Source organism: Schistocerca nitens, chromosome 2 (genome assembly GCF_023898315.1).
Source record: "Schistocerca nitens isolate TAMUIC-IGC-003100 chromosome 2, iqSchNite1.1, whole genome shotgun sequence".
Taxonomy (NCBI): Eukaryota; Metazoa; Arthropoda; class Insecta; order Orthoptera; family Acrididae; genus Schistocerca; species Schistocerca nitens.
In genome coordinates this window covers 1,023,831,754-1,023,854,385 of record NC_064615.1, presented here as the reverse complement: position 1 = coordinate 1,023,854,385, position 22,632 = coordinate 1,023,831,754, and the positions used below count along the sequence as shown (strand labels likewise).

General features: G+C 44.1%; 1 protein-coding gene across 5 annotated transcripts in view; it reads right to left on the bottom strand.

Annotated features, from left to right (window-relative positions):
- The window catches only part of LOC126237369 (phosphoinositide 3-kinase adapter protein 1), a 534,739-nt gene that overhangs the window by 52,641 nt on the left and 459,466 nt on the right, over positions 1–22,632 (bottom strand). The window contains exon 1 of one of the 5 annotated variants that reach the window (XM_049947450.1): positions 2,197–2,296. The exons of the other annotated variants lie outside the window; for them this stretch is intronic. Coding sequence (XP_049803407.1) covers positions 2,197–2,200 — 4 coding nt within the window. The 5' untranslated portion in view covers positions 2,201–2,296. Of the gene's footprint in view, positions 1–2,196; positions 2,297–22,632 lie in introns of those variants that run through there. 5 annotated transcript variants of the gene reach the window in all.

Here is a 22,632-nt window from a genome sequence, read left to right as displayed (position 1 = left end):
TTGTGAAAACATTTAATTTTCAGGATTTTTTCCCGTTTATTACACTGAAAATTTATTAATGTGCAATCACTAAACATGGTCGCTTCCATCAGTCACAGCGTCGAGAGTCAACTTAATTTGCGTGAACAGTATATTAGGCCCAGAGCACATTATTACAAAAAGTTTAATGTGATATAGTCGTGGTTTGACGTTTGGCAGTCAATTCCAACGTAATTCTGGTTCTCTGTGACTCGGGAGTACGTTTTGTGTGACAGTTTCAGAGGTACTCTCAACGGAGCGTTCTGGAATACACGAGCACTTCGTTCGATCGCGCTCGGCTGTTGTCAAATGGCGCACGACATTCCTGTGCTTTGACGCAAAAGTGAAGACAGTAAAAAAAAGAGCACCAGCAGGTGGCAACAAATCCTATATGCGCAGTAAATTCCGACCAGCAAAGGAAAATATCCAAAATATAGCGGTTGATAGCGTGATTAGCACCTCGGCCAGTTCTGAACTTGGCAAGAAATCTAAGCGTACCCGATGCATTAAATTATTTGTATTTCTTGTGCACGTTATCGACTCTGGAGTGTTCAGAGTAATCGCCACTTCAGCACGTATAGCAGCAAAAGCCGGATGGTAACAGCTAGCCACTAACAGCACTTAGAATCTCTCCCTAAGTTTTCTAACTTCCGGGTTGTTGCTGATTGTTTACTTCCAAAAATGTTGATTAGTAATGGCACCCAGCTATTAAAAAGCCTGAAAATTTCAGGTGCTCGGATATTGGGAGTTCCGGTAGTCCATTTGTTTCGCTAATCAAATCAGTTGTGACTACAGGTGAGCAAACTGTTAGTTTCCCGATATCACCCTATTTCGGCGGTCACTAATAATGCTTAATTATCTGTGCTACTATAGATTTACTTGAATTTCGGCAACGGTCTTAGCTGCCACGTAGTCCGGCAATTCGTGCCACAAATCTTACCAAAACCGAAGCGTTTCTGAGAGATCTTTAAAACGCTTGTAATCGAGACAACGCACTTTCCTAAACACAGAAGATTAAATACGAAAACTATTAACTACGTGTCTTTAGTTGACAAAAATTTGATCTCGTAAGTTGTTTGCACGACCTCCTATTACGACTCAAGCACAGCACAGGGCATGTCACGTCACTGCGTCTCCATACACGACGGCACCATTTAGTCTGTACTAACACATACTACGACGCCTTATTTCAAAATTACATTCATTGTCTTCACTAATCCACCTTTCATACTAACATGCATCTTGGGCCCACATACTCACTGTACACGACATCTCTTCAAACTCTAACGTCTTTGACAGTAATGTCTTTGTCGTTTATGTGAAGCTAATGCACATTTTGTAATTGTTGAGCATGTGTACTGTTCTAGCAGTTTCTCAAGAATTTAACAGCACTCACAAGTTTGTGTGTCAAAATGTGGAAACTTTAAAACATATTACACAAATACACGACGAATTCATCACACGGGAATAAACACCACGACAGTTTTCGCCATGTTTCATGAACATTAAAATAATTTCTCGCCATTTGACTACAGAACAGCTTTTATTCCACAATCTATATTTCGGCCTAAGGGCCATTATAAAGTGTTACTACTGCAATAAATTAAAGCAAACAAAAGTACAAGTATCAGAAAAATAGCAGGGCAAACAGTTACATTAATGTATGAGATGAATGACTTGTTCTCTTACTTACGTCTTAAAAAGCATTACACTTGAGCAGAACACAAGTCATCCACAAAATATGTAGCTTGGGTTATATACAGCAATTTCGTCAAAGTGGACATTTCGTGTTTGTTTCAGTGAAGGTCAAAAAGAAAGGGAATAAAACATCTCTCTTAAGTTTAGCAAACTTCGTACGAAAAACCTCTCATTTATCTTAGTGCACAAAACCCATAAACCTCGTGGTCAGAGCAGGAAAGCGAGAACATCTGTAACAGCCATGTGACCATGGATCTACAACAAATCAGAAAACCGGTAATGGTTTGATTTCAATAAACTTTTTTATACCATACCTGTGGTTCATTGTAGTTTTCAGTTATGAACCTTATAACTGTACTGCTGCCACAAATTTTTTAATGTCTACTTCCGCCAAGATAGCTTTACGCTAAAGATGTCTAATAACCAGCTGTGTGTTACGAAATATAGCTGCTCAGCAGTTAACGTGTAACTGGTACTCACACATGAACCACGCGTTTCTAGCCCCTTCACTAATGCTGAAATCGGCCGACGGTGGTGGAGACGGATTGATCTCGCTGCCGTTGTGCGGGTGATGGCTTCGTGTGACAGTGCCCCGGTATGTTTGAGCTGCAGAGCCACTCCCACAGCTGTTCAGACACAACCACTTCATCAGGCGCGGCCTCATTGTTTGGATAACGCGCTCCCACCGTTCACGCTACTTCGTACTTCCTCCTAGTTGCGCCTGCTGCCCTGCCAGTTTTCGGAGTCTGTGACAGTGTGACACTGCCTTGTCTTCGCCTACGTAATAATCTACGGCTCGCGTCGCACTTCCCTATACGTACGACATTATTCAGCACGCGGTCTCAGCCCAGCTGGCACGTTTCTGAAATGGAGCGGCGAGGTGTCCCCGATACGAAACATCGACGTCGTGCGGCACTTGACACAGCATGCTAGTTCCATCAGCACTTTCCGGTCCAGAGACAACATAACAAAGCGAAAGAGTAGCGTTGCGCTGCTGCTGACAGTTCACAATCGCTCAGAAAACCGAGGCGTGACACGGAAATAATCGTTTGTGCCCCACAACGGCACCCGTTTGTGTTATGTTCTATGGGAGTTCACGGAAGACGAAGCATGACATATGCGAGTCGACGTTAAACTGAGACTACGGTACTCTATACACAAGGGAGCGATCTCAATGGTGCACTGACGGACCAGCAGACAGATCTGTCTCATATATACAGAAGGAACAGTATAATTCACGGGGATTCCCGCACCCTTCGGAGCATCTCTTCTGCGCAATTCCTGTGGAGTGACTCAGCCAACGTTGTCAGCTACAGTGGGGGTGGGAGCGCGGTTTGTCAGCAGCGGCGGAACTGGCAGCTGTTTGGCCGGTGACGTAATAGCAACATCTCGCTCGATAGTCTCCCAGCCTCTCTTTGCGTTCTAGTTCTCTCTCTCTCTCTCTCTCTCTCTCTCTCTCTCTGTGTGTGTGTGTGTGTGTGTGTGTGTGTGTGTGTGTGTGTGTACGGGAAGTTAACTTAATCAATTTATGCATTAAAGAGGTTGAAATTCATCACAAGAAGGTATTAAAAAAGTAAAACCGAAAATTGTCTATTGTGCGCCTGAATAGTATGATTTTATATTTTTATTACAGCTATCATCTGACCTGAACATCCACAACAGGGCTGTTTTCTCCTACAAACTTTAGTGTGCTTTTTCTTTTTCTTTTTTTATTGTTGATAGAAGACGTGTTCAGAAAAATTTGGCATAGGGTGTTAAATCAAACAGCTTTGAGTGGTCTAATTTCCATACATTTTCATCTGGCTACCAATTTCGGCGATTTACTACACCATCTTCCGGCCCCCTGACCGACATGAAGGAAGATTCCAACCTCGGTTCCGGTCAAAATAGGGGCTCTGCTTGATACAGAGATAACTTCAACCTTCATCTGCCGACTGTGTACAACAAGCTGCAGCTATACACAATTTGATGGTTCAAATGGCGCTGAGCACTATGGGACTTAACATCTGTGGTCATCAGTCCCCTAGAACTTAGAACTACTTAAATCTAACTAACCTAAGGACATCACACACATCCACGCCCGAGGCAGGATTCGAACCTGCGACCGTAGCAGTCGCGCGGCACAATTTGATATTAAGCGAAAGATCCTATGCTAACTTCTGACTTCCCGCGGCTAAAATGGCGAAAATTATCTTCATCCAATCACCCTTACACTAGTGCGGGGTTTTAACCGGCGAACCTGCTTGCAGAAGCAGTCTACAACACATGCCGTACCAAACTGTTACTTAACCAGTGCTAGGGGCAGGAAAATTTCGCGCGGCAACTAACGCAAAATAAGATGATTTTTTTGCGAAATAATGCTAATGCGCGGTTGTTAAGAGATATCGCGAAATATGTAATTTTGCTGCATAAAAATTTTATAAAGCTGAGGAGGACAATTTCCTTAATTGATACATACTGAATGGTGAAACTGCATTTTGACTACCTATTTTTCCGAAAATTCATGTATAATCTTAAAGTGACATTTCGTTAGCTACATAACAAACTTGATGTGACGATAAAACTAGCACCGAAATTAACAAAAATAACACGGAAGGTGCCACAAAAGCCACCAAATTTCACAAAACATAGGCACAGAACATTGCAAAAAAAGGACGCCGAATCAGTAAATAAAACGAATTTGGCAAAATAATTACACTGTATTTGGCAAAAACACCAACTTCAGCAGAAAATGATACGAAATGTGGCAAACGAAAGTTATACGGAATTTGGCATATAAATAACAACGAAATTGGCAAAAGCATTAACAGTTTGCATAAATAACAACGAATCTACAAAAACATTACACAGATTTCGGCATAAAATAACAGGAAATTGCGTCACAAAATAAAATGATGTTTTCCTGTCCCTAACTATTGGACGTAAACGTGAAAATAGTTCCGTAATCATATGATAATGATCGTTCTTTGTTCACGTGGTACTGGTAAAGGACGAGCGAGCACTGTGTTGTTACAGCCTTGACCAACTGTGACGCGTTTCTGGGCTAATGTCAAAACTTGTGGTGTTTCACGTATGATTCAAGCGGTGTGTCCGACGTTGCGAGAACCATTAATCCTCGAGGCAGGCTATGACCAATTCATGACGCTCCGGGTGCTGGAGCAGCAACTACGCTCGTACCACAAACTGTGCAAGCAAGTTTAGTTCTCTCAATGGATTACGTTGCAGTGTCTCCATTCAGATTGGCGGTTACTTTCAGCTCTTTCTATGAGCTATTGTAAAGTATAAGGTAAGTTTATTTCAATAAAAAACTCAATATTTATTATTAATTTTAATGGTCTTAAGCAGCCAGGACGAAAAAGTAGGATATCGTTTAGTAATTCGTTTTCTGCATTTGCCGGGGAGGGGAACAAAGCTGCAATAATCCATGCTGACAGGGAGACCACACGACAATCGGATTTTTGTAATTGATTTATATGCGTATATTTATGGTACGCGAAGTTCAGAACTCAAATCTGTCACACAAAGCAGTCCGATGCACCTCTCAAAACTTCTCGAGAGAGTCTACTTTTAAGTTAACCGAGTGTCTTTAATACCGTACAGTTAAGGGCGATTTTTCGACAGGCTCTGCGGTAGAATCGTGGCCTACCACGAGATCGCCCTGTGTTCGTGTTCCTACTGTGGTGAATTTTTAAACAAAGGTGCATGTTCTGCGACCATTTCCGTGAAGAGTAAAATACATAAATATGAAAAATTAGTTTGTAATATTTTTTATGTTAAACTATCTATATTAACAATGTTTTATAAAAGGTCAGTATACAACCATTTATATTTGAAATGAAAACTGGATTGTTGTGTCTGCTGTGCAATTAGAAATAGGAAGATATGCAGTTTTCATAAAAATGACAACTAGATATTTGTTAATTAAGAAATTTGATGAACAACCAGCGATCCCCAATCACGAACGCTGCGGTCTTTATGTATTTTGTGCTTCATGGAAATGCTCGGTGGAACACGCACCTTTCTTTACAAATTCGTGTCAGCCTGGAACTGAAGAGAGACCGTCATCTTGGCAAGTGAGCACTATCACAGAGCCGATCTCTCTGTCGATAACTCGCCCTTGCTTTCGGTATTAAAGACACTCGGAAAACTTCAAAGTCGACTTGCTCGAGGATTTTTGAGAGTTGCATCGAAGTGCTCTGCGATACTGAGATTTGGGTTCTCAACTTGTGGTGCCGTATCTGTTCTGCTTTCCAACACGCAGATGGCCAAAGAAAACAGTCCATCGAATGTACAGTCAAAAAACACAACACTTTTTTATGCGAAAATTATATACTTTTTTTCAGCTCTCCACTGCTGTGTGAACGTGCGTGGAATTAATTATGCAAATAAATGTCTAGCTGTCCTACCAACAAGAAACAGCCGAAGTCACTGAGCTGCGTGTAAGTACAAGTCTGTCGATACGAATTCTGAATGTTGTCCTGCATATACGGCAAACACTTGTCCGTTGAACCACTCTACAGTCTATACATTAGAGACCGTTACTCGCCCGGGAGTGTGACCATATAACGACAGTGTCCACTGTCTACTCGAGACGGTGGCCAAAACAGAACTGCCACTTTCGACCCATGCGGCCGTATATGAACAGTGCCACATTATTGCGGCGGCTCGCAGCTTTGGGAGGCGTGGCGATTTGCTCATCCTGATTCAATAATGCTACATCTTGACCGTGGTCGACAGCTGACGTGCCATTAGCGATTATCGACGACATCGTGCCATAAATATAAACAATTACAAAAATCCGATCGCTGTGTGGTATCCTTTTGAGTTGCTGGAAGTCTATGGGAAGAAGAAACGGTCATATGTCACAACGAGTTGGTGGCGCAGATGCTTCGCGTGTGGTCACACAAGCCGAACGAAGTACTAACAAGGGAACCTCCCCATTGCACCCCCCTCAGATTTCGTTATAAGTTGGCACAGTGGATAGGCCTTGAAAAACTGAACACAGATCAATCGAGAAAACAGGAAGAAGTTGTGTGGAACTATGAAAAAAATAAGCAAAATATACAAACTAGGTAGTCCATATGCAAGATAGGTAACATCAAGGAAAGCGTGAGTTCAGGAGCGTCGTGGTCCCGTGGTTAGCGTGAGCAGTTGCGGAGCGAGAGGTCCTTGGTTCGATTCTTCCCTCGTACCAAAATTTTAATTTTTTCATTTTCAGACAATTATTATCTGTTTGTCCGTTATGTTTCCATCACTTTTTTGGGAGTGATTATCACATCCACAAGGAAACCTAAATCAGGCAAGGTAGAAGAATCTTTTTACCCACTCGACATGCCGTCACCAGTGTCGTATAGAATACATCAGACGTGTTTTCCTGTGGAAGAATCGGTTGACCTATGACCTTGCGATCAAATATTTTTGGTTCCCATTGGAGAAGCACGTCCTTTCGTCTACTAATCGCACGGTTTTGCCGCGCGGTCGCAAAACACAGGCACTAAACTTATTACAGTGAACAGAGATCTCAATGAACGAACGGACATTGCCAAAATAAAGGAAGTAAACTTTTCACTTAAGGGGAGACTTGAACCAAGGACCTCTCGCTCCGCAGCTGCTCGCGCTAACCACGGAACCACGGCGCTCCTGAGCTCACGTTCTCCTTGATATTTCCTATCTTGCATATGGACTACTCAATTTGTATATTTTGCTTATTTTTTTCATAGTTCCACACAACTTCTTCCTGTTTTCTCGATTGATCTGTGTTCCGTTTTTCAAGGCCTATCCACTGAGCCAACTTATAACTAGATCTGAGGGGGGTGCGATGGGGAGGTTCCCTTGTAATTGGCAGACCATTTCTTGGTGAAGGACCGGGAACCACAACAGGGGGCCATGCGGCCCGCGTTAGACAGTCGATAAAAATTAAAGCTCAGTCGGGGATCAGTTTTCAACATCTCGCACGATATTTTGAACTTGACAAACGTCGCCGCCCGCTGGGTTCTGCGACTGCTAAAGACCCATTCAAAGACCCCACCGAACCGAAGTTTCAGCAGAAGCGTTGTAGCTGTGTTATGCCAATCCGGATTGCTTCTTTAGCCAGCTAATCACCATGGACGAGAGCTGTGTGTATCACTATGACTACGAGACAAATGAGCAATGCGAGCCGTGGAAACGCGTGGATTCACCACCGCCGAAAAGGGCGAAGACTCCACCAGAATCTGGAGTCCCATAGTGTGGTGGGAATAGGGAGCGCTCGTAATAGGCAAACAGTCACACGAGGACACTGCCAAAATCTCCTGACCAGTCTACGAGAGGTTGTCAAGGCGAAGTGATGCGTGAAGCACTCCAAGCAGGTCTTTTTGCTCCACAACAACGCCCCAACTGAAAGGGGAGTCACACGTGGCACTGTTCATATACGGCCGCATGGGTCGAAAGTGGCAGTTCTGTTTTGGCCACCGTCTCGAGTAGACAGTGGACACTGTCGTTATATGGTCACACTCCCGGGCGAGTAACGGTCTCTAATGTATAGACTGTAGAGTGGTTCAACGGACAAGTGTTTGCCGTATATGCAGGACAACATTCAGAATTCGTATCGACAGACTTGTACTCACACGCAGCTCAGTGACTTCGGCTGTTTCTTGTTGGTAGGACAGCTAGACATTTATTTGCATAATTAATTCCACGCACGTTCACACAGCAGTAGAGAGCTGAAAAAAAGTATATAATTTTCGCATGAAAAAGTGTTGTGTTTTTTGACTGTACATTCGATAGACTCTTTTCTTTGGCCAACTGCGTGTTGGAAAGCAGAACAGATACGGCACCACAAGTTGAGAAAGGCTTTTCCAGAATGTCGGCGAGATTATCTATTACGTGGGACGTTTGAAAAAATGGTTAAAATGGCTCTGAGCATATGGGACTTAACATCTGAGGTCATCAGTCCCCTAGAACTTAGAACTACTTAAACCTAACTAACCTAAGGACATCACACACATCCATGCCAGAGGCAGGATTCGAACCTGCGACCGTAGCGGTCGCGCGGTTGCAGACTGAAGCGCCTAAAACGCACGGCCAAAAGAAAAAAAATCTAGTGATTTGAATACATCTTCCAATGCAAGTGTGAACAGTGTCTGAGAGATGGTGTCATCTTGGCGTAAACTGCTATGTCGATTGGGATCTTACTGGCCATAAAGTCTTCATTCTGTGACTGTCATTCTTGCCTGCCCTTAGATGTATATCATGAGCTTTTATATCCTTGTATTTTCAGGGGCCTCCACGAGTCCCCAAATCTCCGAGGTCTCGAAGCTTCTCGATAATCGATCAAGGCCACACGAAGCCTGATGCTACACTCAGCTGTTTTCTCAACGAGAAGGCGGATAGTCTGAGACCCATAGCGGAAAAACCTTTCCGAAACACCGCTTGCTCAACAGGTTGGTAGAAATCCAGAACTCCTGTCAGGCGGTTTGCTACAGTTTTAATCAAGAATTTTAAAAGACGTGATTACTGGCTCTGAGCACTATGGGACTTAACAGCTGAGGTCATCAGTCCCCTAGAACTTAGAACTACTGAAACCTAACTAACCTAAGGACATCACACACATGCATGCCCGAGGCAGGATTCGAACCTGCGACCGTAGCAGCAGCGCGGTTCCGGACTGAAGCGCCTAGAACCACTCGACCACACCGGTCGGCACGTGATTACTAACAACCGGACAGCAGTTCTCTAGGTTTTTCTTGTCAACCTTTTTTCCAATTTTCTGATAGGTATTCTTCCTAATGTGATGCACTTCTTGATTATTATCCTCACAGCTACCAGCAGACTAGGTCCAACTTTTTTTTTTCATTTGTATCATATCCTCCCAAAGGGCTTTTCTGTTTGTTCGTTACTGAAGTGCATTTTCAGCTTCAGCAGTGGTTGCTGACGGTGCTTCTTTCTGTACATCATTCAGGGCTAATTGTTCGTCCTCGGGTGGACTGTCAATGGTTGCAGTATGAAATGACAGAGTTCCTAAAAGTAAGCTCCAGCTGAAGCCACCTCGGTTCTGACTCCAGCCTGACACTGACACGCTCAGAACAGGCCAGCCCGTTCCCAGCAAGCTGCCGACCTTCGCACGCTGTTGCCTAGGCCTTGGGCGCGGCGCGCCGTATCGCGAAAACAATGGGATCAAGTGCGCCGTTCCACCAGAGGCGGCGCGGCCCTGCAGGAGCTACCCAGCGGCTGCGGCGCGCCCGACAAAGCGCCGAACCGGGGCTGCGGCTATCTCGGGCTGACCTTTGACTGCCGATTCCAGGCTTCTCGGAAATGCCGCCTCCGCCGCCCGCCGGTCGATCATTATTTTTAATCGGGGCCCCGCTATACTCCGCTTCATGTCCGCTCCTCGTCGTCCTTCCACAGACGCCGTATGTCGATACAAAACATTCTGACGATGAACAGTTCTTCACGGCTTCAATATCTGTCTACTGCGTGGATATCAACATTTCAAATGCTACAGTTGCTACAAACACCTGTGCATAATCGTTGTCCACATCCTGTGTCAAAGTGCTGTACAATGGCTGAATACGAAGGGACTAGGCACTCTAAGCATCTTCGTGAGACCGTGGCATGAACGGGGCTAGTAAAAAAAGCAATCAGTTGCTGGGGCTTTCGCGGCCATTTCTTGACGTTTTACGAGAGACTGGCGGAATACCGAAACCTTAATAAATGTTCCGTTATGTTTTGTAGTCTGTCACTTTCACGGAAAAATTCATGGCACCCTATGTGTCATGGCAACCTATGTGACCCAGAAATACCAGACCTATAGCTGAACTAGAAAACTGAAAAATGCTTAAGACCTACGGAGCCACATAAATACGAGGGAGGATCGAAAAATAACTCAGAATAATTTTTTTTCTCTTCTGGTATTGCAACAAGAATGTCGAAATTTCATGACGATATAGTTTGAGATTTGCGCTACAGGGGACACATTTTTTCATGTGGAGCTCTAGCTAGAGAAGCCTGAACTACGAACCAAACATGGCGCGCATCTTCCTGTCGTCAACTTCTGAAGAGCAGTGCAGTGTAGTTTGGTATATGTGCGCCAAAGGGCATAAACCGAGTGAAATTCACACGGGCATGCGTGGCGGGTGTGGGGACGACTGTACTAACCGTAGCGATGTCTCTAAGTGGCGGGCATTCTTCCAAGAGGACCGTGTGAACTTCAGCGATTCGCCACGCTCCGGGCGGCTGCAACACAACATACACTACTGGCCATTAAAATTGCTACACCAAGAAGAAATGCAGATGGTAAACGGGTATTCATTGGACAAATATATTATACTACAACTGACATGTGATTACATTTTCACGCAATTTGGGTGCATAGGTCCTGAGAAATCAGTACCCAGAACAACCACCTCTTGCCGTAATAACGGCCTTGATACGCCTGGGCATTTAGTCAAACAGAGTTTGGATGGCGTGTACAGGTACAGCTGCCCATGCAGCTTCAACGCGATACCACAGTTCATCAAGAGTAGTGACTGGCGTATTGTGACGAGCCAGTTGCTCGGCCACCACTAATCAGACATTTTCAATTGGTGAGAGATCTGGAGAATATGCTGGCCAGGGCAGCAGTCGAATATTTTCTGTATCCAGAAAGGCCCGTACAGGACCTGCAACATGCGGTCGTGCGTTATCCTGCTGAAATGTAGGGTTTAGCAGGGATCGAATGAAGGGTAGAGCCACAAGTCGTAACACATCTAAAATGTAACGTCCACTGTTCAAATTGCCGTCAATGCGAACAAGAGGTGACCGAGACGTGTAACCAATGGCACCCCATACCATCACGCCGGGTGATACGCCAGTATGGCGATGACGAATGCACGCTTCCAATGTGCGTCCACCGCGATGTCCCCAAACACGGATGCGACCATCCTGATGCTGTTATCACAACCTGGATTCATCCGAAAAAATAACGTTTCGCCATTCGTGCACCCAGGTTCGTCGTTGAGTACACCATCGCAGGCGCTCCTGTCTGTGATGCAGCGTGAATGGTAACCGCAGCCATGGTCTTCGAGCTGATAGTCCATGCTGCTGCAAACGTCGTCGAACTGTTCGCGCAGATGGTCGTTGTCATGCAAACGTCCCCATCTGTTGACTCAGGGATCGAGATTGGCTGCACGATCCGTTACAGCCATGCGGATAAGATGCCTGTCATTTAGACTGCTAGTGATACGAGGCCGTTGGGATCCAGCACGGCGTTCCGTATTACCGTCCTGAACCCACCGATTCCATATTCTGCTGACAGTCATTGGATCTCGTCCAACGCGAGCAGCAATGTGGCGATACGGTAAACCGCAATCGCGATAGGCGACAATCCGACCTTTATCAAAGTCGGAAACGTTATGGTACGCATTTCTCCTCCTTACTCGAGGCATCCCAACAACGTTTCACCAGGCAACGCCCGTCAGCTGCTGTTTGTGTATGAGAAATCGGTTGGAAACTTTCCTCATGTCAGCACGTTGTAGGTGTCGCCACCGGCACCAACCCTGTGTGACTGCTCTGAAAAGCTAATCATTTGCATATCACCGCATCTTCTTCCTGTCGGTTAAATTTCGCGTCTGTAGCACGTCATCTTCGTGCTGTAGCAATTTTAATGGCCAGTAGTGTAGAAAAATTGAGAAATGTTGAAGACCTACGGACGATAAATACGAGGGGGGATGGGAAAATAACGCAGAACAATTTTTTTCTCCTCTGGTATTGCAACAAGAATGTCGAAATTTCATGACGATATAGTTTGAGATTTGTGCTACAGGGGACACATTTTTTCTTGTGGAGCTCTAGCTAGAGAAGCCTGAACTACGAACCAAACATGGCGCGCATCTTCCTGTCGTCAACTTCTGAAGAGCAGTGCAGTGTAGTTTGGTATATGTGCGCCAAAGGGCATAAACCGAGTGAAATTCACACGGGCATTCGTGGCCGGTATGGGGGACGACTGTATGGACCGTAGCAATGTGTCTAAGTCGCGGGCATTCTTCCAAGAGGACCGTGAGAACTTCAGCGATGCGCCACGCTCCGGGCGGCCAGTTACAGCTGCAACACAACATACTATCGGAGCCACTGAGCAGCAATTTTGAACGACTGGCGCGCGTAACTGCGAAGCTTATCGCAGCAGTTCAACATTTCCTTCGGCACTGTGCACGATATTGTCAGTGCTCGCTGGCTGCCTAAGAACCCGATAGACAACGACAAGAGCCAGCGAATGATGACAAGCTTGGATCACTTAACGTGTTACGCTGCAGTAGGACACGACTTTCTGAAAGGAATCGTCAATGGTGATCAGCCGTGGGCGTACCACTACACGCCCGAAACCAGTCAAGCCTCTGTTGGGTGGAAAATGCTTGTTGCCCAGCACGAAAAGATTCAAAGTGACTCAGTCTGTAACGAAAGTGTTCTGGAATATGCATGGTGTGTTACTGGTAGACTTTGCCGAACACGGGACCACTGTGAATTTTGCAGCATACATTAAAACACTGGTAAAGTTGTGTCGTGTCCTTCGTGACAAACGCCACAACATTAATGCTGACTGTGTCAAACACCTTCATGACAATGCTCCCCCCCCCCCTCCCCCTGCTCCTGTTCGTGAGAAAATAGCCAAACCTAAGGGGGAAATGGTCCAGCATCCACCATACATTCCAGATCTTGGACTAAATGACTTTCGTCAGTTTAGACTCATGAAGAAATTCCTGACCGCCAAACGCTTTGCGACAGATGCGGAAGTGAAATCAGCTGCCCTCAGAAGGCTATACTCCAACCAAACGGACTTCTCCGAACAGGGCATATTGAAATTGGTACCACGATGGGAGAAATTGTGTTGAGAACGTTGGTGACGATGTAGAAAAGTAGGTAAAAGATGTTAACTTGATTTGTGACTTTTTTGCTTTCTTACGTATTAAACCTTTTAGTTATAAAATTATTGTGCGTTACTTTCCGATCTTCGCTCGTATATTAACAAGTCTGCAACCTATCGGTGTCTAGGTAATATCGACACCCTTACAAGGTAACACCAACGGCACGACATACAGATAGAATAAAGTCTCGTTGTAAGTAACACAGCTGCGTCGCTTCCACAGGGGCCACGCTGCCTGTGTCACCATCTTAACATTTATCAAAATATGTACACAGCACGTTTTTCGAAAATGATGTTCACACTGGAAAAAATGAACGTACTTCAGTTCTACTGCAACCTAAAACTCTTAATTGTTTCATTGTTTTCTTCAACTTATTTCAGGATTTCTCTTTTCAAAATCAGAAATTCAGTCTTCTCCAGCCATTTCAATATGTTACTTAAAATTGTTCTTAAGGCCTAGTTTTTCGGCCATATCATAGGCAATTCGCCGCAACTTAGCCATGGAAATCGCACAGAATAATTGTAGCGATGTAGTCACATTGTTGACTAATTCTTGTTTTTGTTGAGTAATACAGGTCTTCTCCTCAAGAAGGTCTCTTCTCGAGATTTTATTTTAATCTACCATAAAGTGTAACTTACATTATGTTCAGCTCGTTTGATACGCTTTTCAATGAGCTCGTGAGTTCATTACACTTAATGGTCTTATGGGACCAAACTGCTGAGGTCATCGGTCCCTAAGCTTGCACACTATTTAATGTAACTTAAACTAACTTATGCTAAGGACGACACACACACCCGTGCCCGAGGGATGACTCGAACCTCCGACGGGGGCAGCCGCGTGGACCGTGACAAGGCGCCTGAGACGGCGCGTCTGATAGGTAAGAGCATAGAGTAAATATCTCTGGAGTGAGCATTGCGTTCTGCGCATGTTGTCAACATTAAACCAGGATTGTCACGTGTTTTCGGGACTTCGCTGTGCGTGTGCGCTTTCTGCAGCGTTTGAAGTTTATAATACCAAGCGTTTTTGTTGTGTTTCACCGTTTGTTGATAGTGTAATAGCGATGGTGAATTACTGTTGCTGCTACGGATGCATAGAAAAATATGTGAAACGAGGGATAGTAAATTTTCATGAGTACATACCATGTAGCTCTAATTATAGTTATCATATTATAAAGAGACACTGTATATGTTTAAAAATTTCGAGACGCATTATAATTAAGGCTTCATTCTGTAGACCTATTTTTCTAGGATTTTATGACTATATAATAGATATTACGGCTCGTCCAAAAGCTTACAAACAATCGCTTCCTCTCGTAAATTTGCTAGTGGAACATGAAAGGGAATGGTTAGTTGTTTCAGCAAAAAAAAAAAAAAAAAAAAAAAAAAAAAAAAAAAATGGCTCTTAGCACTATGGGACTTAACATCTATGGTCATCAGTCCCCTAGAACTTGTTGTTTCAGCAAATACTATCCTTCAAGCATTTATCAGTGACTTGTCGATTGTGTGTATAGATCACGCAGTCTACTATTTATTTAATAAACTGGGAACAAGTACGTAAAATGCGTTAAATAAATACTTCAAAGTGTCACCAGTAAGAAAAATGGTGCTTTAGGTCGCAAAAACGAGAAAATAAATACGCAGAAATAGCAGAAAAAAGGACGAATTAGCAGGGATATAATCGCTAAAGTGTGGCAAATTCGGTGTTTTTCGGACACTTGCTGAAGTGTACTAGCGTACTGTCAAGTCGTTTTGCAAGACTATCACTCCAAAAATGTACGTCAGGCTCTGTAATACTATAAAGTGCCGTATGATACCGAAAACTACCAAAAATCGAGTGTATCTGAACTGTGACACCTAACGCAAAGCAGCAGATGTAATATCACTTGCCCTTAAAAGTTGCGTAGCTGGTTTATTCCCGGTATCAAATGGATACTGTTAAAATGTGTGCGCAACATATATAAATAATCCACGACACGTTCGAAAAGAATCCATCTGTACTGGGGATGTAGTGACATTCTAAATATACAGGGCGCTATACGGACAAACACACGAAGCCCCGAGATCACGTGATCAGGCCGGCAAAGTATGTTGACAACACAAAATCTGTTCTGCGCATGTGAATGCTCACTCCAGAGATATTTACTCTATGGATAAGAGCAGTCGGTGTATTTGACAAGAACTTATTCAAAGAATAGTGAACTACTTTAGACTCTTAAAACAAAAAACAGCAGTAAATAGTAATTAAAAAGTTTCTTATTCTTTTGTCTCATACCCACACACTCACACCCAGGAAGACAGCCAGCCAGTCAGGCAGAGTGGTAAGAGAGATAAACACACACTAATTTGCCTGTTTTGTCCATGAAACTTTGTCAGTTGCAAACAGCCATCCTATACGCTACAATCTGGTATAACAACTTCCAACAACTAATACTCTGTATTTTCCAGCAAAAAGAGTGAAAGGATAGTAGAGATTGGTATACACATACAGAAGAATGTAATAATGGACGTCAAACTTCTCGAGACACTTAAAACTACAAAAGTAACGATAGAAAAGCCCTGATCACCATTATAAAAGCATTCTGTACACAAAAATCAAGAAAACAGCTTGAAACACAAAATACATGTGCTCCCTAGTCTACAAACTATATGCTAAATCATTTCCAGTACTGCATTTAGATGACAAAATTTTAGCCCCTGCCTTGTAAGGCAGGTTTAAATTCAGCCTCGGCCTGGTCTCATACACCCAGGAGACAGAAATTATTCGCACACGGCTGCATTTGCATATTTATAAGCGGCTCCGTTAGAACAGCTCCGCTGAAAGTCGAAGTGGATGCGCATCATGCAAATACTTTCCTTGCACGAGAGAAAAGCGCTGCTGGAAATTAAAACTAAAGAGATATCACAGCGTAGTATATCTAGAAAAACAATTTTGTCTCAAAGCGCTGCTGCAACTTTCCCATCGAGACTCGCAGTTCGTTATTAATGTATGTCCTAACCTTTGCTAGACGCTACAAAGTAAACAGAGTAGCTTGTAAAGACCGAAAATAAGGAGATAGTCTGCTCTTGGGCAACAATAAGGAGTAGTCGGTAATTTCCAAGAATGTTTGGCTATCGACGCCGCAGGCTCCAAACGGTAGATAGATATCGAACGCGCGATTCTAAATCGATCACGCGACTGTGGTGGCGGGCGTTATGAGCATGTTTATAGCGGTCACTACAGCAACGACAAAAGAAGAGCGTTACTAAAAAAGTTATAATTACAAAGCAAACGACTTACCTCACTGCCGGCCGCTTGTGGCCGAGCGGTTCTGGCGCTACAGTCTGGAACCGCGCGACCGCTACGGTCGCAGGTTCGAATCCTGCCTCGGGCATGGATGTGTGTGTTGTCCTTAGGTTAGTTAGGTTTAAGTAGTTCTAAGTTCTAGGGGACTTATGACCTCAGCAGTTGAGTCCCATATTGCTCAGAGCCATTTGAACCATTTGAACTTACCTCACTCGTCGTCGACGTTGTCATGAAAAAGTCCATTTGATGTGTATGCTGCGGGAAGGATTCCCTTTTTGCCGTAACCTGGGTAGACTCTGCCAATGTCACGCAAAAATATGGGTAGAGTGTCACATTTCCGACAAAAATTCAAACAATTTTCTACATTGCATAAGCATGGAATTAGATTCTTCCACGTGAGGCAATCGGCCGAAGTAACGTCTACAATACCAGACATCCCACTCACTACCGTCATAAATCGTTTGGGTTTTCATAGCATCTCACAAATAATTTATCATAACGCTCGACACCACAGTCGCGTGATCGATTTAGAATCGCACGTCCGATATTAATCGTCTGTAGAACGCGGCTTCGATAAGCCTTCTTGGAAATTACCGAGTTGTGTACCATAAAAATATGATGCAGATGATACTGGTCAAAAAATTAGTTACTTGCAGGGGACACAGTGTAATATCGCATCTGACCATGTTAATCGCCTCAATTCAGCAAAAAAGAGAGTACACAAGTTTCTGTAGGTGCGTCTTATTCACCAGAAACCAGTTATTGATCACTTGCTGTTACCCGCAGCTGCACTCACAAATCAGTAGTTGTGTTACGACGAGTAATGGTGAATAAGTAAACCACCGTTCACATACATTAACTTCCGCTGCCCTCACGTGTCTGGCCATTCAGGTAAGCATAGCTCATGGTATGTGTCGCAGTTACCAAGCTGTCCTAGAGGACGATGAGTCAGCATACGTAGCGCCGCTGCCAAGCAGTACATATCAAGCTATGCTCAAGTTACCTGCAAAAACCCTGTGAAAATTTGTCTAGCCGTTTTCGAGAAGAGTTTCAAACAGACAAACTCGACAGTTTTACAGATTTATTATTAGTATACATTAGACACCCCCAGCCAACATCGAATAGTGATAGCGCTCGTATTCAAATGTCGAACGATTCGCGCATTACTCCAACGGCTTCTTTGAGTCCAACTAAATGGTTCAAATGGCTCTGAGCACTATGGGACTCAACATCTTAGGTCATAAGTCCCCTAGAACTTAGAACTACTTAAACCTAACTAACCTAAGGACATCACACACACCCATGCCCGAGGCGGGATTCGAACCCGCGACCGTAGCAGTCCCGCGGCTCCGGACTGCAGCGCCAGAACCGCTAGACCACCGCGGCCGGCTCCAACTAAATGTCATCTCAAATGCTGACACATGCATATACTGCTCCCGCGCCTGTCTACGAGGCATGGTTACTATCCAACTGAGAACACGGAATAGACCTGATGTCCTAGTATCGGCATGTCCCTATTTACTATCCTTGCTAGCTACGTGGGGAAATTGCGCTGGAGTGTCACGCATTCATCCATGGACCTTCAAAGTTTACAGTTTTGCATTTTCCGCCAATAGCTGTATCAATATCAATTTGGAACAATTTTCAAAAATCCTTCGTGGCGCTTTTTTTTAATCTCTTAGTGTATTATCAGACAAATAAAAGCAGAATGTCCAATTGACATTCACACACAACCAGAATTTAAAAGAGAGATCTTCAGTTGTCTCTCTGAGTAAATGTTTGCCCGCGTCTAAATAGGAAGGCACATAGGGGAAGTACCAGGCGCCTGTTGGAGCGACAATTCCTTCGGACGTCAGCACGGGAACGTCACTGCATGAACACACGCACACAGTGTGTCACGCAACCGGACGGCACTTATCGCACAACTGAGGATCGCATGATCAAACTCAGTTCCATAAACCGCGAGACAGATGTGAACATCCGCATTACTGAGGCAAGACTGCCGTAAAAAAAATCTGAGTCGTTTTGTTTGGATAACAGTGGGCGCAGCGACTATTTTGATTCATTGTAATAATGGTGTTTCTAGAAGTTGTTTAGATGTCCCCTGTCAAAACTAGCATCTTTATGCGCCAAATACAAATTTCTTGAACTATGGTGTGAGAGGTATTACTGGAAGAAAAGGGTACTGAGTACCGCCTTGTATACTAAAGGACAGTAGCTTCATTTTAAAATTGTATTGTTTGGAAGGAAAGTAATGTAGCCGCCGATCCGAAGGGAAGTTTTAGCAGCACCATGTGCTTTATTAGGCTTCATCTTAATTCGCGTTACACGTCCTTCCCTTCACGGATCCCTCTTACACTGTACTATACAGCAAGCTGGCTTACATCTACACAAACACGCTGCAGACTACCAGTAAGTGCACGGCATTGTACAAGCTACAGGGGTTGGTCAAAAATATAAAAAACCGCGAGAAATGTATGCTTGAACATACACGTAAGCCTGTACGTTACGCTATTGTATTTGACTATGAACGGAGCCTATGTAGTGTGCTCAATAAGTTGTTCAGTGTTGGTCGTGGTCATAACAGCGTTCCGTGTAGTTGTGTATTATGTCGGAGCTAAGTGAATTCGAAATCGGGCAAATTGACGGTGGATGCTTCCGTAAGCAAGGGACCCGAAGTGTCTGGTGTTTCAAGAGGCACTGTATCTAAGATGTGTACCGCATACACGGAAAGCAGGAGATCATTATCCGCTAAGTCACAACGCTGATGAAAGTGTGTTCTGAATGTTCGTCACAGACGGTCATTGAAGAGGTCTGTCACGAAATATACGCGGACGACAACTGCAAGCCGGCCGGAGTGGCCGAGCGGTTCTAGGCGCTACAGTCTGGAACCGCGCGACCTCTACGGTCGCAGGTTCGAATCCTACCTCGGGCATGGATGTGTGTGATGTCCTTAGGTTAGTTAGGTTTAAGTAGTTCTAAGTTCTAGGGGACTGATGACCTCAAAAGTTAAGTCCCATAGTGCTCAGAGCCATTTGAACCATTTTTGTCAACTGCAAACGTCACTGCAGAAATGAATGTCGCACTCGCGAAACCTGTCGGCACCAAAACAGTAAAAGTTCAAATGTGTGTGAAATCTAATGGGACTTAACTGCTACCGTCAACAGTCCATAAGCTTACACACTACTTAACCTAAATTATCCTAAGGACAAACACATACACTCATGCCCGAGGGAGGACTCGAACCTCCGTCGGGACCAGACACCAAAATAGCACGAAAGGATGTCCACAGGCAGGCAATTTCAGGGCGAGCTATTTCTAAAAGCACTCATCAGTGATTCAAACGGCTACTGCAGGTAAAACGTGGTACCGAAGTTATACAATCTGCACTGTGGGAGGAGGTCATTTGGTCGGATGAGTCTTGCTGCTCAATGTTCCCAACTTCTGGCCGAGTTTACATCCCAAAAGTGAAACATGGCGATGTTTGGGTGATGATTTGGGCAGCCGTATCATGGTACTCCATGGCCTGAATGGTTACTCTGTAAGCGATTGTGTGACTTTTCGGCTGATTAGGTCCATCCCACGGTATAATATTTGTTCCCTAATGGTGATTCTGTTTTCCAAGAAGACAAGGCCTTTGTACAAACAACTCGCATCACACGAGACTAGTTTTGTGAGCACAAGGATGAACTGGCGCGCCGGCCGGTGTGGCCGAGCGGTTCTAGGCGCTTCAGTCTGGAACCGCGCGACCGCTACGATCGCAGATTCGAATCCTGCCTCGGTCATTGATGTGTGTGATGTCCTCAGGTTAGTTAGGTTTAAGTAGTTCTAGGTCCTAGGGGACTGATGACCTCAGATGTTAAGTCCCATAGTGCTCAGAGTCATTTGATCCATTTGACCTGGCGCGTCTCCCCTGGTTACCAGTCACCAGATCTCAACATGATTGACACTTTCTGGTCTGCTTTGGAAAGAAGGGTGTCTGATTGCTATTCAGCTCCATCATCGTTGCCCGAACTTGCCACTATTTTGCAGGAAGAAGAATGTAAGATTCCCTTGAAAACCATACAGGACCTGTATGTATCCATTCGGAGAACACTCGAAAATCTTTTGAACGCCAACACGTTTCCCACACCGTATTTGGTAGTATGGTAATGTGCTTTTCGTGGTTCTGTAATTTTGTCCTGTAAATATTCACTCTGGAGACCACCGATAAGTGCACGGCAGAGAGTGCTTTCCATTACATAAATTATTATGGCTTCTTCCCGTTTCATTCACCAACAGAGCTCGGGAAGACCGATTGATTGCTTAAACGCCTCTGTATGTGCCGTAATCAGCCGTATCTTGTCTTTGCTGTTCCTACAGGAGTAACACGCAGGGGGTTCTAACATATTCCTAGCTTCCTCCTTTAACGCTTGTTCTTGAAACTTGGCAAGCAAGCTTTCACGGGATAGTTTGCGTCCATCTTCAACCGTCTTTCAGTTCAATTTTCCCAGCACCTCGATGACCCTCTCCCGTGGCCCAAAAAACTGTCACCAAACTTGCTTGCCTTTGTACACATTCAGTATCCCGTGTTAGTAGTCCTATTTCTTACGGGTCCCATAAACTTCCGTACAGGATTAAAACTGTTGCGAGATTTATTCACTGTTAGCTTGATAAATTAAATTTTGCTGTGAACAATAAGGATAGTGATCAGCGTACGAACCTACGAGCTTCGACGACACTTATTGCCAATGAGTAAGAAATATTGTGAAAAGTGTGATTCGAAACCACACGCACGAAATATGAATCCGTTCAGGATTTACATCACTTGGCTAGTTCCCCAATTAGCATGAGCTTTACTTCTCAAGAATATCTGCAACGAGTCAAAATCACAAAATCTGGGATACTATTGAGTAGCACGCTTTATGTCTATTAACTTACTTTGGGTGTTCTAGCGATCCCACGACATCCGAAATTGATCTTGCGTCATGGCCTTTGAGCTCAGTTTTTTCGATCTACATCTACATCGACACTCTGCAAATCACATTTAAGTGCCTGACAAGAGGATTCATCGAACAACTTTCACAATAATTCTCTATTATTCCAGTCTCGTACAGCGTGCGGAAAAACAAACACCTATATCTTTCCGGACGAGCTCTGATTTCCGTTACTTTATTATGATGATCGTTTCTCCCTATGTAGGTCGGCATCAACAAAATATTTTCCAACTCAGAAGAGAAAGTTGGTGATTGAAATTACGTGAGAATATTCCGCCGTAACGAAAAACGCCTTTCTTTTAATGATGTCCAGCCGAAATCCTGTATCATGTCAGTGACACTCTCTGCCATATTTCGCGATAATACAAAACATGCTGCCCTTCTTTGAACTTTCTCGATGTACTCCGTCAGTCCTATCTGGTAAGGATTTCACACCGCGCAGCAGTATTCTAGAAGAGGACGGACAAGCATATTGTAGGCAGTCTCTTTAGTAGATCGGTTACATTTTGTAAGTGTCCTGCCAACAAAACGCTGTCTTTGGTTAGTCTTCCCCAAAACATTTGCTTTGTGGTCCTTCCAATTTAAGTTGTTGGTAATTGTAATTCCTAGGTATTCAGTTCAATTTACGGCCTTTAGATTTGACTGATTTATCGTGTAATCGAAGTTTAATGCATTCCTTTTAGCACTCATGTGGATGACCGCAAACTTTTCGTTATTTAGGGTCAATTCCCAATTTTTGCACCATAAAGATATCTTTTCTAAATCGTTTTGCAATTTGATCT